Here is a 16,409-nt window from a genome sequence, read left to right on the forward strand (position 1 = left end):
CACTGAGCAAGACACAGAAGTACAAGGTGCTCAGAGACACGGCCGAGGTGAGGAGGCTGAGCCCAACCACCACTAAGCAAGACACAGAAGTACAAGGTGCTCAGAGCCACGGCCGAGGTGAGGAGGCTGAGCCCGACCACCACTGAGCAAGACACAGAAGAACAAGGTGCTCAGAGACATGGCCGAGGTGAGGAGGCTGAGCCCGACCACCACTGAGCAAGACACAGAAGTACAAGGTGCTCAGAGACACAGCCGAGGTGAGGAGGCTGAGCCCGACCAACACTGAGCAAGACACAGAAGTACAAGGTGTTCAGTGCTCAGAGACACAGCCGAGGTGAGGTGGCTGAGCCCGACCACTACTGAGCAAGACACAGAAGTACAAGGTGCTCAGTGCTCAGAGACATGGCCGAGGTGAGGAGGCTGAGCCCGACCACCACTGAGCATGACACAAAAGTACGAGGTGTTCAGTGCTCTGAGACACGGCCGCGGTGAGGAGGCCGAGCCCGACCACCACTGAGCAAGACACAGAAATAAAAGGTGCTCAGAGACATGGCCGAGGTGAAGAGGCTGAGCCCGACCACCACTGAGCCATACACAGAAGTACAAGGTGTTCAGTGCTCAGAGACACGGCCGAGGTGAGGTGGCTGAGCCCGACCACTACTGAGCAAGACACAGAAGTACAAGGTGCTCAGTGCTCAGAGACATGGCCGAGGTGAGGAGGCTGAGCCCGACCACCACTGAGCATGACACAAAAGTACGAGGTGTTCAGTGCTCTGAGACACGGCCGAGGTGAGGAGGCCGAGCCCGACCACCACTGAGCAAGACACAGAAGTAAAAGGTGCTCAGAGACATGGCCGAGGTGAAGAGACTGAGCCCGACCACCACTGAGCAAGACACAGAAGTACAAGGTGCTCAGAGACATGGCCGAGGTGAGGAGGCTGAGCCCGACCACCACTGAGCAAGACTCAGAAGTACAAGGTGCTCAGAGACACGGACGAGGTGAGGAGGCTGAGCCCGACCACCACTGAGCAAGACACAGAAGTACAAGGTGCTTAGTGCTCAGAAACACGGCCGAGGTGAGGAGGCTGAGCCCGACCACCACTGAGCATGACACAGAAGTACAAGGTGCTCAGAGACATGGCCGAGGTGAAGAGGCTGAGCCTGACTACCACTGAGCAAGACACAGAAGTACTAGGTGTTCAGTGCTCAGAGACACGGCCGAGGTGTGGAGGCTGAGCCGACCACCACTTAGAAAGACACAGAAGTACAAGGTGCTCAGAGACATGGCCGAGGTGAGGAGGCTGAGCCCGACCACCACTGAGCAAGACACAGAAGTACAAGGTGTTCAGTGCTCAGAGACATGGCCGAGGTGAGGAGGCCGAGCCGACCACCACTGAGCAAGACACAGAAGTACAAGGTGCTTAGAGACACGGCTGAGGTGAGGAGGCTGAGCCCGACCACCACTGAGCAAGACACAGAAGTACAAGGTGCTCAGAGACATTGCCGAGGTGAGGAGGCTGAGCCCAACCACCACTGAGCAAGACACAGAAGTACAAGGTGCTCAGAGACACGGCTGAGGTGAGGAGGCTGAGCCCGACCACCACTGAGCAAGACACAGAAGTACAAGGTGCTCAGAGACATGGCCGAGGTGAGGAGGCTGAGCCCAACCACCACTGAGCAAGACACAGAAGTACAAGGTGCTCAAAGACATGGCCGAGGTGAGAAGGCTGAGCCCGACCACCACTGAGCCAGACACAGAAGTACAAGGTGCTCAGAGACATGGCTGAGGTGAGGAGGCTGAGCCCGACCACCACTGAGCCAGACACAGAAGTACAAGATGCTCAGAGACACAGCCGAGGTGAGGAGGCTGAGCCCGACCACCACTGAGCAAGACACAGAAGTACAAGGTGCTCAGAGACACGGCCGAGGTGAGAAGGCTGAGCCCGACCACCACTGAGCAAGACACAGAAGTACAAGGTGTTCAGTGCTCAGAGACATGGCCAAGGTGAGGAGGCTGAGCCCGACCACCACTGAGCAAGACACAGAAGTACAAGGTGCTCAGACACATGGCCGAGGTGAGGAGGCTGAGCCCGACCACCACTGAGCAAGACACAGAAGTTCAAGGTGCTCAGAGACACGGCCGAGGTGAAGAGGTTAAGCCTGACCACCACTGAACAAGACACAGAAGTACAAGGTGCTCAGAGACATGGCCGAGGTGAGGAGGCTGAGCCCGACCACCACTGAGCAAGACACAGAAGTACAAGGTGTTCAGTGCTCAGAGACATGGCCGAGGTGAGGAGGCCGAGCCGACCACCACTGAGCAAGACACAGAAGTACAAGGTGCTCAGAGACACGGCCGAGGTGAGGAGGCTGAGCCCGACCACCACTGAGCAAGACACAGAAGTACAAGGTGCTCAGAGACATGGCCGAGGTGAGGAGGCTGAGCTCAACCACCACTGAGCAAGACACAGAAGTACAAGGTGCTCAGAGACACGGCTGAGGTGAGGAGGCTGAGCCCGACCACCACTGAGCAAGACACAGAAGTACAAGGTGCTCAGAGACATGGCCGAGGTGAGGAGGCTGAGCCCAACCACCACTGAGCAAGACACAGAAGTACAAGGTGCTCAGAGACATGGCCGAGGTGAGAAGGCTGAGCCCGACCACCACTGAGCCAGACACAGAAGTACAAGGTGCTCAGAGACATGGCTGAGGTGAGGAGGCTGAGCCCGACCACCACTGAGCCAGACACAGAAGTACAAGATGCTCAGAGACACAGCCGAGGTGAGGAGGCTGAGCCCGACCACCACTGAGCAAGACACAGAAGTACAAGGTGCTCAGAGACACGGCCGAGGTGAGAAGGGTGAGCCCGACCACCACTGAGCAAGACACAGAAGTACAAGGTGCTCAGACACATGGCCGAGGTGAGGAGGCTGAGCCCAACCACCACTGAGCAAGACACAGAAGTTCAAGGTGCTCAGAGACACGGCCGAGGTGAAGAGGTTAAGCCTGACCACCACTGAACAAGACACAGAAGTACAAAGGGTTCAGTGGATGGATGAGATGAGACGACTCTGGACGGAGCAGATAGATGGGCCGGGGCTGGTTCAGTACCGGGCACCGACCTCCACTTTCCTTCAGACGCCAGCTAGGTGGGGGTGGGCATTGCTATGGGTGGGGTTATTACAGAGGAGCTCATTGGAACTATTGGGACTGAATATAGACTCAAAATCAATTCCCAATCCTCCTGCCAGTGTTTAGAAGACACTCCACCAGTAGTACAGGAAAAAGTCATCATCTTTCAAGAAAACCAGGATTGTTCTGCAGGACAGGACTCCATCGCAGCATCGAAGTTTCCACTGCTCGGGGCCAGTAAAGGCCTTAAAGATGAAGAATAATGACTGTTGGACAAAGGATACCTAACAACTCCCACCTCTCTCAAAACATAACTTTTATTGAAAATAAATTGTATTTATTTTCTCTTGAGTTCTCCTTAAAGCGAGAGAGTGAACCGCCAACTGGCTACGCTATATTGTGTTATTAGACAGTATTAGTAGCAGAAATCCACAGTCTTCATTAAAAAATGATAGGCTGCTCAATCAAAGAAGATTTAATAATGTGTGTAGATCCGACCTCCCTGCATGTTTCACTGACAGACAGATAGAACAGCTTCATCAGGGGAATGAAGAGGCAATGATGAAGCTGTTCTACCAGTGAAACATGTACGGAAGTCTGTCCTGCACACATTGGTATATAATATTTGATTGAGCAGCTCATCAGTTTATAGTGAATGTGGTGGGGACTGCAGACCACCATGAATACCATCTATCGGAATGTGCACAAGACGACTTTTTCAGGTGGATTCTGAAAAAATGCGAATTAAACGCTGAAAAGAATGAACATGTACATTTCTATGTAAAAACGACTTACTGCTCACATGTTCAGTCTTTTAACTGCGCCAGGTTTCTAAAGACGCCAAGTAGTTAAAAGATGTTTACGACCATTCTTCGGGAGTTTTCCACTCCAATGAAACTCTATACTTGATAATAGAACTCAATGGGAAGACTAAAAAGATGCGTGCAAGCGTCTTTGCTTCAAAAACCACTAGCAGTTTTTTCATTGTTGATTAGAGTTCAAAAGAAATGTCTAGAAAACGCCAGTAAAATAGATGACCCAAAAACACTGGAAAAATGCACAAATACCACAGTGTAGCAGGTTCTCCTGCCTGAAGAAGATGTCGTGTGCACATACAGTAACACCACAGTGTAGCAGGTTCTCCCGCCTGAAGAAGATGTCGTGTGCACATACAGTAACACCACAGGGTAGGAGGTTCTCCTGCCTGAAGAAGATGTCGTGTGCACATAAAGTAATACCACAATGTAGCAGGTTCTCCCGCCTGAAGAAGATGTCGTGTGCACATACAGTAACACCACAGTGTAGCAGGTTCTCCCGCCTGAAGAAGATGTCGTGTGCACATACAGTAACACCACAGTGTAGCAGGTTCTCCCACCTGAAGAAGGTGTCGTGTGCACATACAGTAATACCACAATGTAGCAGGTTCTCCCGCCTGAAGAAGATGTCGTGTGCACATACAGTAACACCACAGTGTAGTAGGTTCTCCTGCCTGAAGAAGATGTCGTGTGCACATACAGTAACACCACAGTGTAGCAGGTTCTCCCGCCTGAAGAAGGTGTCGTGTGCACATACAGTAATACCACAATGTAGCAGGTTCTCCCGCCTGAAGAAGATGTCGTGTGCACATACAGTAATACCACAATGTAGCAGGTTCTCCCGCCTGAAGAAGATGTCGTGTGCACATACAGTAACACCACAGTGTAGTAGGTTCTCCTGCCTGAAGAAGATGTCGTGTGCACATACAGTAACACCACAGTGTAGCAGGTTCTCCCCCCTGAAGAAGATGTCGTGTGCACATACAGTAACACCACAGTGTAGCAGGTTCTCCCCCCTGAAGAAGGTGTCGTGTGCATATACAGTAACACCACAGTGTAGCAGGTTCTCCCCCCTGAAGAAGGTGTGGTGTGCACATAGAGTAATACCACAGTGTAGCAGGTTCTCCCGCCTGAAGAAGTCATGTGCACATACAGTAACACCACAGTATAGCAGGTTCTCCCCCCTGAAGATGTCGTGTGCACATACAGTAACACCACAGTGTAGTAGGTTCTCCCGCCTGAAGAAGGTGTCGTGTGCAAATACAGTAACACCACAGTGTAGCAGGTTCTCCCGCCTGAAGAAGGTGTCGTGTGCACATACAGTAATACCACAATGTAGCAGGTTCTCCCGCCTGAAGAAGGTGTCGTGTGCATATACAGTAACACCACAATGTAGCAGGTTCTCCCCCCTGAAGAAGGTGTGGTGTGCACATACAGTAATACCACAGTGTAGCAGGTTCTCCCGCCTGAAGAAGTCATGTGCACATACAGTAATACCACAGTGTAGGAGGTTCTCCTGCCTGAAGAAGGTGTCGTGTGCACATACAGTAACACCACAGTGTAGCAGGTTCTCCCGCCTGAAGAATGTGTCGTGTGCACATACAGTAACACCACAGTATAGCAGGTTCTCCCCCCTGAAGATGTTGTGTGCACATACAGTAACACCACAGTGTAGTAGGTTCTCCCGCCTGAAGAAGGTGTCGTGTGCAAATACAGTAACACCACAGTGTAGCAGGTTCTCTCGCCTGAAGAAGGTGTCGTGTGCACATACAGTAATACCACAGTGTAGCAGGTTCTCCCGCCTGAAGAAGGTGTCGTGTGCACATACAGTAATACCACAGTGTAGCAGGTTCTCCTGCCTGAAGAAGATGTCGTGTGCACATACAGTAATACCACAATGTAGTAGGTTCTCCTGCCTGAAGAAGATGTCGTGTGCACATACAGTAATACCACAGTGTAGCAGGTTCTCCTGCCTGAAGAAGGTGTCGTGTGCACATACAGTAACACCACAGTGTAGCAGGTTCTCCCGCCTGAAGAAGATGTCGTGTGCACATACAGCAATACCACAGTGTAGCAGGTTCCCCTGCCTGAAGAAGATGTCGTGTGCACATACAGTAACACCACAGTGTAGCAGGTTCTCCCCCCTGAAGAAGGTGTGGTGTGCACATACAGTAATACCACAGTGTAGCAGGTTCTCCCGCCTGAAGAAGTCATGTGCACATACAGTAATACCACAGTGTAGGAGGTTCTCCTGCCTGAAGAAGGTGTCGTGTGCACATACAGTAACACCACAGTGTAGCAGGTTCTCCCGCCTGAAGAATGTGTCGTGTGCACATACAGTAACACCACAGTATAGCAGGTTCTCCCCCCTGAAGATGTCGTGTGCACATACAGTAACACCACAGTATAGTAGGTTCTCCCGCCTTAAGAAGATGTCGTGTGCACATACAGTAACACCACAGTGTAGCAGGTTCTCCCGCCTGAAGAAGATGTCGTGTGCACATACAGTAACACCACAGTGTAGCAGGTTCTCCTGCCTGAAGAAGGTGTCGTGTGCAAATACAGTAACACCACAGTGTAGCAGGTTCTCCCGCCTGAAGAAGGTGTCTTGTGCAAATACAGTAATACCACAGTGTAGCAGGTTCTCCCGCCTGAAGAAGGTGTCGTGTGCACATACAGTAATACCACAGTGTAGCAGGTTCTCCCTCCTGAAGAAGGTGTCGTGTGCAAATACAGTAATACCACAGTGTAGCAGGTTCTCCTGCCTGAAGAAGATGTCGTGTGCACATACAGTAATACCACAATGTAGCAGGTTCTCCCGCCTGAAGAAGATGTCATGTGCACATACAGTAACACCACAGTGTAGCAGGTTCTCCTGCCTGAAGAAGGTGTCGTGTGCACATACAGTAACACCACAGTGTAGCAGGTTCTCCCGCCTGAAGAAGATGTCGTGTGCACATACAGCAATACCACAGTGTAGCAGGTTCTCCTGCCTGAAGAAGATGTCGTGTGCACATACAGTAACACCACAGTGTAGCAGGTTCTCCCGCCTGAAGAAGGTGTAGTGTGCACATACAGTAACACCACAGTGTAGCAGGTTCTCCCGCCTGAAGAAGATTTTGTGTGCACATACAGCAATACCACAGTGTAGCAGGTTCTCCTACCTGAAGAAGGTGTCGTGTGCACATACAGTAACACCACAGTGTAGCAGGTTCTCCCTCCTGAAGAAGATGTCGTGTGCATATACAGTAACACCACAGTGTAGCAGGTTCTCCTGCCTGAAGAAGATGTCGTGTGCACATACAGTAACACCACAGTGTAGCAGGTTCTCCTGCCTGAAGAAGGTGTCGTGTGCACATACAGTAACACCACAGTGTAGCAGGTACTCCTGCCTGAAGAAGGTGTCGTGTGCACAATCACATACAGTAACACCACAGTGTAGCAGGTTCTCCTGCCTGAAGAAGGTGTCGTGTGCATATACTGTAACACCACAGTGTAGCAGGTTCTCCCGCCTGAAGAAGGTGTCGTGTGCACATACAGTAACACCACAGTGTAGCAGGTACTCCTGCCTGAAGAAGGTGTCGTGTGCACAATCACATACAGTAACACCACAGTGTAGCAGGTTCTCCCCCCTGAAGAAGGTGTCGTGTGCATATACTGTAACACCACAGTGTAGCAGGTTCTCCCTCCTGAAGAAGGTGTCGTGTGCACATACAGTAACACCACAGTGTAGCAGGTTCTCCCTCCTGAAGAAGGTGTCGTGTGCACATACAGTAACACCACAGTGTAGCAGGTTCTCCCCCCTGAAGAAGGTGTCGTGTGCATATACTGTAACACCACAGTGTAGCAGGTTCTCCCTCCTGAAGAAGGTGTCGTGTGCACATACAGTAACACCACAGTGTAGCAGGTTCTCCCTCCTGAAGAAGGTGTCGTGTGCACATACAGTAACACCACAGTGTAGCAGGTTCTCTCTCCTGAAGAAGGTGTCGTGTGCACATACAGTAACACCACAGCGTAGCAGGTTCTGCTCTACCACAATGACCAATAGCTCGTCGGCGGCTTATTCTCTAAAATTTTTAAGAGAAATAGGGAAAATTTATTTTTTACTAATACAAGTTTGTTTGATAGGTAGAAGTTGTATGAATCCTTTGTCCAAGAGGGCATTTGTAGAAATATTATGATGAGGGCTTCCTGCCCGTCCATTTTCTCTCATAGGCCATTGGCCACATCAGGCCTGTACCCTAGACGGCCCTAGGACCTTCAGTTATGTAGGACCACAACACAGAAATACTGCTGCTGATAGAAGTTTCTGGTATATAGATATACAAGGGGATGTGTAGTCAGTCACTGTGTGGTTGTGTCTCCACAGATGGATCCAGGAGGAGAAATCCACCAGAGAGATGTCCCCGTCCTCTGTATCCCCAGGACTGTCCGGAGGAGAATCACAACATCCCGGAGAGTCATCAGGTAGATGACACTGAACCCCCACAACATCTGACCATGAAGTGATGGGACCTGACCTCATCTTACATTGTTCTTGTCTTTTTAGGATGAAGATCTGATTGATATTAAGGTTGAGGTTATCGATGAAGCAGAAGAGATGATGGATGTATGGGTCAATGAGCAGGGTGAGGAGGGGAGACTGACATGTCTATTCTGTGGTCACCTGCTACATCATCATCTCATCATCACATGACACAATCTATTCCGTCACTGTGTGTCTCCACAGATGGACTCATAGAAAAAGATCCACCAGAGAGATGTCCCCGTCCTCTGTATCCCCAGGACTGTCCAGAGGAGAATCACAACATCCCGGAGGATCATCAGGTAGATGACACTGAAGTCCCCACAACATCTGACCATGAAGTGATGGGACCGGAGCTCATCTTACATTTTTCTTCTCCTTTTAGGGTGAAGATCTGATCGATATTAAGGTTGAGATTATCGATGAAGCAGGAGAGACGATGGATGTATGGGCCGATCAGCAGGGTGAGGAGGGGAGACTGTCATGTCTGTTCTGTGGTCACCTACTACGACTTCCATCATCACATGACACAATCTATTCCATCACTTTGTGTTTCCTACAGATGGATCCAGGAGGAGAAATCCACCAGAGAGATGTCCCCGTCCTCTGTATCCCCAGGACTGTCCAGAGGACAATCATCAGGTAAATGTAGCTGAGCCCTGTATCTACAGTATATGGAGGGTTGGGGGCTTTTCTGATCCTGTAGTTATTGAGTTCATTGATTTTGGTGGTTTCTTATTTTTCCACTCGTCTCTTATATTGTACGTATTATATTGTCAAGAGAGGTCTGGACGCCTTTCTTGAGAACAATAAAATTACATCTTATGCTTAGTGATAGTTAATTAATCCAGGGATTTAATCTGACTGCCAGATTGGTGTCGGGAAGTGAATTTTTCCTCAATGATGTAAATTGGCCTATACCGCATGTTTTTTTTTTTGCCTTCCCCTGGATCAACGCTGCGGAATAGCTGCAGTGCACAAGAAATAGGCTGAACTGGATGGACGCTTGTCTTTTTTCGGCCTTATAAACTATGTAACTATGTTTATCTGATACATCAGTGGGAAGATCTGATTATTATTAAAGTGGAGGATGAGACAGAAGAAGAAGAAGAAGATGAGAGGATGAGGGAGGATCAGCCGTGTACAAGTGATGGGAAGGAGGAGATTCCGGTAAAGGTTTCCACAGGTGTGTAATATATAAGTAATTTTGCTACATACTGTATAGATGACACATGGGGCAGGAGTTATACATGGAGTCATGTACAGGGCAGGATATAAGGGAGCTGGGAACGCACGGAGACATCATCTACGAGGTCCTCTGTGGACCCTGCCTGCCCCAGTTACAAGTCCTTCCTTCATATTTGTGTCTTTCCTTTCACATTTTCCACCGGCTTCAGCTCTAAAGACCACAGTGACTTTTTTTTTTTTAATAAAAGTCACTATACGTGAGACCACCTTTAAGAGTCTGTGAGAAGCTTTTGAAGCGGCTTTAAAGATGTTTTTTGACTTCTTAGAAGCGTCTTTAACCTCTTAACAGGCCAATTTTGTGACATTACAAATTAAAACATTTTTTTTCATTGTCACATTTAATGAGTCTTAACATTTGTCATAATAATTAATGATAATAATGGAACACTAAAGTGCTTGGTATTCGAATCGAGCAGGTTGGACTCTCTGACGGGCTCGAATCGCGTAGCGAGTATAATGGAAGTCAGTGGGAAAAACAAGCATTTTTCTGGAAGACCCTAAACAGGAGAGCAAGGGGAAGACGCCTGGACGCATCTCTGAATCTCAGGTCGCTGCTGTAAACCCCTTAATAGCCGGGCCATCTCTCACCGAATCTCAGGTCGCTGCTGTAAACCCCTTAATAGCCGGGCCATCTCTCACCAAATCTCAGGTCGCTTCTGTAAACCCCTTAATAGCCGGGCCATCTCTCACCGTATTTCCCCGTCGCCTATGACTACAGTAGATGACATAGTAGAGGGGGAAATAAAACTACACCAGCCGGTAGTCACCGGTAAATGTCATCGTAACATTTTCCTACCTTGTCTGGGCATCTGGTGTGTGTGACATGGTCATATAGATCCTGTGTAATTCATGAAGGAGGGACTCTGAAACTCACAAAGCCTATGCGGACAATGTAAGAACTGCCAAAAATTAGAAGGAAGAGGGGCTCCTATACACCCTGTATTAGACATAAAGGAGGCCTCATACACATTATGTTAAAGGGCTTCCAAAAATTAGGAGAGACTGCAATACACCCTGGAAGACATGTACAGGAGGGCCTCAGAAAATATTTTTTTCCCATTTTTAAGGAGTGAGACTCATAGACTGGTAAAGCCTATGGTGTGGTATACATACATACCCCCCAAGGTATAAATGTTTTTCAACCTTTGCACTTGGTGCATAGGCTTTACCAGTCTAGGAGTCTCATGGGAGTCACCCTGTTATAGTGGAGGTGAAGGAGGAGAAGAAAAAGAAGAAACGGTGAGAAGGGGTGCATGGGAATACACCAGAAAAAAAGGAACATTTGAATTGGCTTTATGTGCCGCTGCTCTCATCTGGTGGTGTTGAGAAGTCTGGGCCAATCCAGGCCTTGTTCATTTTGATAAGGCCGGTTTCACAAGTCCAGATATTTCCGGTAACGGAAAAACCGGTACCGGAGATATCCGTGTGTCTGTGTGTGTTTTACTGTTGCATCCGTGTGCCGCATCAGGATCACACGGACAGGCGCCTGTGAATCAGTGTACAGTTAGCGCTGTTCCCAAGCGCTGATGCTGAACACTACCCTAATCATGGTTTCCTGCCGGCGCTGTGATCGGCACCAGCAGGGACCATGATGAGGGTAGTAGTGTCTGCTCCCGGTTTCCCCACCTGTAAAAATACGAATAAAATAATAAAATCCATGTACTCACCTCTCCTAGGTGTCCCTCGGTGTAATCCATGCTACCGCTGCCGCCAAGGAGCCGGGGAGAATGAGGCGGAGCTGCGCTCAGTGAGTGACAGGACACCGCTCATGAGCTGCAGCTCCAGAGAGGCTCATTCTCCCCAGCATCAGTGGTCGCATAGATGACAGCGGGGGACACCTAGGAGAGGTGAGTACATGGATTTTATTATTTTATTCTTATTTTTACAGGTGGTGACACCGGGAGCAGATACTACTACCCTCATCATGGTCCCTGCTGGTGCTGATCGCAGCACCAGCAGGAAACCATGGTGAGGGTAGTGTTCAGCACCGGCGCTTGGGAACAGCGCCATTCCCAGTTGCCGGTACGTGTCACACGTGTGGTACATTTTGCGGACCGTGTACCCGCAAAAAACAGACTTGTCTCTGTGTGGAGCACACACTGAGGTGTGCACAAACCCATTGTTTTTAATGGGTCTGCGTGTGTCAGTGTCTCCCGTACGTGTGGAAACTGTCACCACTCGTACCGGAGATACTGACGTGTGAAATAGCCCTAAGGGTCAGCCTGTCAGCATTTTCAGTTGACAGGCGGATGCACCTAACATAATACCCCCGGCGGCACTAAAAACCCGCTCTGACAAAATGCTAGTGGCAGGGCTGGCCATTTCCACTTGGTCCACATGCAAAACCTCCACTTTAATTGTAAGCAGCGAGCTTTTGAGTAGACAAACCCTAATTTGATTTCCTTGGCTTATCTTTAGGAGGTATCACCCATTCCACCTCATGAACAAATGTCCTGTTGTAATAACTCTTAAATGTTGTACTCTTGTCTTATTAATTCATTTATAAACCTGCCTGAAGAAGGAGCCTCTGTGCTCTGAAAGCTTGCAAATATATATATTTTCTCTGGTTAGCCAATAAAGGTATTACTCCGAGAATACTTTTGTCATTTTTTGGCATAAAACTATGTACCACAATATAATTTTTTTTTTTACTGTACATCACATTCTGTCTAAGGGTATGTTCACACAGTGCATAATTTTTGCTTAGAATTTTACCCGGCCTATTTTGTACATAAAATACAGTGTTTTACAGTATTAGCAAACTGAATGTGATTACTGAAGTCTTATGCACCTGGTGCTGTTGTTTTTGCACATTTCAACCATCATGGTGTTTTTTAAATTCTGCAGCATAACATTTTTTTTCAGCATTTTTGCAGCGTTGTTTTTAACTAATCACAAAAATAGAGAGTGAAGACAACGCAAAAATGTATAAAAACGTGCCAAAATGCTCATCTTGTACAGTGGTTTTCCTGTGAACATTCTGGTCTTTGGTGCAGGAAAAATCTGCTGCAATAACACCACATGTGAACAATACCCTAAAGGCTCGCTCTCAATTGCGATGATTAAATCGGACGAATGCAATCCGATGAAAAAAAATCGGATTGCATTCGTACCAATTTAATCCTATGATGGTGTGCTCAGTGGCGCGTATTTTTTTCGAATTGCGATCGGAGTGAAAAAAAAAAAAAATTGCGGCATGCTGGATTCGGATCTCACGCACCCATATAATCTGTGGGTGCATGTGAAACGTCGCACTGTACTCGGATGTCACCCGAATGCAGTGCGATTCCCGCCGATGCCGGCAACAGAGGAGATGGAGAAATTACTTTCTCAGTCGCCTACGCAGCCGCGCTGCGATCCTCTGTGCGAGAGGATCAGAGCACAACGCACAGACACTCTGCTCCCGCTCGCAGCAGACCAGGAGCCGAGTTTCATTAGCATGTCACATCGGATGCCATACGCTAGTGGGACCCCAGCTTAATAGTAATGTTATATCTACCTTGGATTGTGAAGAAACTTACAAAGTTCTTTTTTAATCCTTACAGAGAATGACGATAACTGTTCTGAGAGAAGCTTCATTTTATCGGCAAATTATAAATTAGAAGATGAAGATATGAAGCTGCACTCTTCAGAAGAAAATAGCAGCAGCCCTAATGTAAATTCAGGATTCAACATTACAGAGCTAATATATAATCCTCCTAATCCCGAGGAACCATCTCCTGACCAATCTCCGATTGTTACCACCAACATAGGTCAGAAAGGGGGCAAGGAGTTTAAATGTGGAAAACCTTTTACAAAAAGTTCAAGTTTTCAAACACACAGACATATTCAGAAAGGAGAGAAGCCATACTCTTGTTCAGAATGTGGGAAAAGCTTTAGAGATAAATCAAGTCTTGTTATACATGAAAGATGTCACACAGGGGAGAAGCCATTTTCGTGTTCAGAATGTGGGAAATGTTTTTCAGAAAAATCAAGTCTTGGTAAACATCAGAGAATTCATACAGGAGAGAAGCCGTATTCGTGTTCAGAATGTGGGAAATGTTTTTTAGAAAAATCAAGTCTTGGTAAACATCAGAGAATTCATACAGGAGAGAAGCCGTATTCATGCACAGAATGTGCGAATTGTTTTTCATTTCAATCAGATCTTGTTAAACATCAGAGAATTCACACAGGAGAGAAGCCGTACTTATGTTCAGAATGTGGGAAATGTTTTTCTGATAAATCAGGTTTAATAAAACATCGGAGAACTCACACCGGAGAGAAGCTATATTCATGTACAGAATGTGGGAAGTGCTTTACATGCAATTCATATCTTATTACACATCAAAGAATTCATACAGGAGAGAAGCCATATTCATGTTCAGAATGTGGGAAATGTTTTACACATCAATCAAAATATGTTCATCATCAAAGAACTCACACAGGAGAGAAGCCATATTCATGTACTGAATGTGGTAAAAGCTTTACAAGTAAATCATATCTTGTTAAACATCAGAGATTTCACACCGGAGAGAAACCATTTTCATGTTTAGAATGTGGGAAAGGTTTTTCAGATAAAGCTAGTCTTGTTAATCATCAAAGAATTCACACAGGAGAGAAGCTGTATTCATGTTCAGAATGTGGAAAATGTTTTACAGTTAAATCGTGTTTTGTCAAACACCAGAGAATTCACACAGGAGAGAAGCCGTATTCATGTTCAGAATGCGGGAAAAGTTTTTCAGATAAATCATATTTTGTTAAACATCAGAGGATTCACACAGGGGAGAAGCCGTATTCATGTTCAGTATGTGGAAAATGTTTTGTACATCCAACGGATCTTGTAAAACATCGGAGAATTCACACAGGAGAGAAGCCGTATTCATGTTCAGAATGCGGGAAATGTTTTGGAGATAAGTCACATCTTATTCGACATCAGAAAATTCACACAGGAGAGAAGCCATTTTCATGTTCTGAATGTGGGAAATGTTTTTCTTCTAAAGCGAGACTTCTTGATCATCATCGAAGTCACACTGGGGAGAAGCCATTTTCTTGCTCGTTTTGCGGGAAATGCTTTGCACTTAAATCAAATCTTGCTACACATGAGAGAATCCACACAGGAGAGAAGCCGTATTCATGTTCAGAATGTGGGAAACATTTTGCACATATGTCAAGTCTTGTTTACCATCGGAGATTACACAGAGTGGAAAAGGCGTAATTGTGTTGAGAATGTAGAAAGTGCTTTACAGAGATATTTGACCTTGTTAAACATCACAGAATTAAGGTGAAAGGCTGACTTCTTGTTTAGAAGTCAGGAAATGTTTTATTACTAACTCCAGACTACGGAAGTCATCAAAGGAGAGAAGCCTTTTTCATGCTGTATATGTGTAAAATGTTTTATAGGCTAATCAAACTTTGAAACTCCTGAAAGAATTCATATTGAGAGTAAACTATATCATTAGGTCATTCATAGATTCTTAGAGGGTTTTTTTTTTTTGGAGGAAGATTTAGCCTTAAAACTGCTAAAACACCAAAATGATATGTGATCGAAATATATAAAAACATTTTAGATTAAAGGAGAGGGGAAAAAAAATAACCTTATTTGTTTTCAAAGTAGTGAAGTTTCCATGAACCTTGCTGTTTATTACTGTATGATATGTGGGCATATCAGTACAGGTAGTCCTCGGGTTACGACGGCCTCGAGTTACGTCGTTTCGTGGTTACGACGCTTTATACGACGCTCATTCCTAGGTGTTACAGGGAGATCTTGGAGGAGAAGAAGATGGTCTCCTTCCAAACTAACCTGCAGCAGTACTTCAAGAAGGTAGAGAGGCCTGCAACAGATACTGTACCCTCTTGACTCAGCTGCCCCAGTATCTCCAGCACCTTCTGCAGCTTCCTCCCAATAAGTAAGCCTGTTCTCTCTTTGGAATTGTTATCTTTGTTTATGATAGTACTATACACTGTTTATTACTGTTACAGCACTACAGTACAGTATTTCATTATTAAACGTACTGTACTGCACAATATTTTACTGTACCTATGTTTATTGATAATTATGTAGGGTACTGTGTTAGGATAGGTGTTTGGATAGGCTAAGTGTTTGCAGTACTGTACTATTATTATGGTACGGTACTGTATGAACCTATGATCCGACTTACGTCAAAATTCGGTTGACGCCGCCGCGCAAGAACGGATCAACGTCGTAAGTCGAGGACTACCTGTATTCATCATCGTTCAAACATTAAAAAAATGATGAAATTGAACACAACAGTACAAAATCCATTGGGTATAGAGGATTAGATCAATTTATATTTACACTTTGCAGCTTTGTAGGTGGAATTTCTAAAACTGAAAATAGTCCTAAAACTCTGTGGGGTGATATTTTGGTGCATGCACATGGATTCTGTGGACTGAAAGAGACGTTGTGTTCGAGGTGAAGATTTGAGAATTTTTTTTATTCATTCTCATTTTTATTTTTTTTAGTCAAGTGAAAAAAATGAGAACTTGTATCCAATTACTCTTGAATATGCCAAGCAATATACCGTATTTTTCAAACTATAAGACGCACTCTTTTCCTTTAACAGTTTGGAGGAAAGTGTGGGGTGCATCTTATAGTCCGAATGTACGGTACCTTATAGTCTGGCTGTGGTTGGAGTAAGGTGGTGGTGGTGGTGGGGGGGCGGAGGAGCGGGTCACAGGAGGAAGCCGGC

At 46.5% G+C, this 16,409-nt stretch overlaps 1 protein-coding gene across 1 annotated transcript in view; it reads left to right on the forward strand.

Moving 5' to 3' along the window:
• The window catches only part of LOC141272637 (uncharacterized), a 47,571-nt gene extending 31,846 nt beyond the window's left edge, over positions 1-15,725 (forward strand). Inside the window, exons 5-11 of the mRNA XM_073683557.1 lie at positions 8,317-8,414; positions 8,497-8,575; positions 8,677-8,774; positions 8,858-8,936; positions 9,035-9,114; positions 9,532-9,658; positions 13,266-15,725. Of these exons, the coding sequence (XP_073539658.1) occupies positions 8,317-8,414; positions 8,497-8,575; positions 8,677-8,774; positions 8,858-8,936; positions 9,035-9,114; positions 9,532-9,658; positions 13,266-14,914 (2,210 nt within the window). The 3' untranslated portion in view covers positions 14,915-15,725. The remainder of the gene's footprint in view (positions 1-8,316; positions 8,415-8,496; positions 8,576-8,676; positions 8,775-8,857; positions 8,937-9,034; positions 9,115-9,531; positions 9,659-13,265) is intronic.
• Positions 15,726-16,409: the final 684 nt, after the last annotated feature.

Source organism: Phyllobates terribilis, unplaced genomic scaffold (genome assembly GCF_046119375.1).
Source record: "Phyllobates terribilis strain yellow unplaced genomic scaffold, ASM4611937v1 Scaffold_1__5_contigs__length_1240528914, whole genome shotgun sequence".
Classification (NCBI taxonomy): domain Eukaryota; kingdom Metazoa; phylum Chordata; class Amphibia; order Anura; family Dendrobatidae; genus Phyllobates; species Phyllobates terribilis.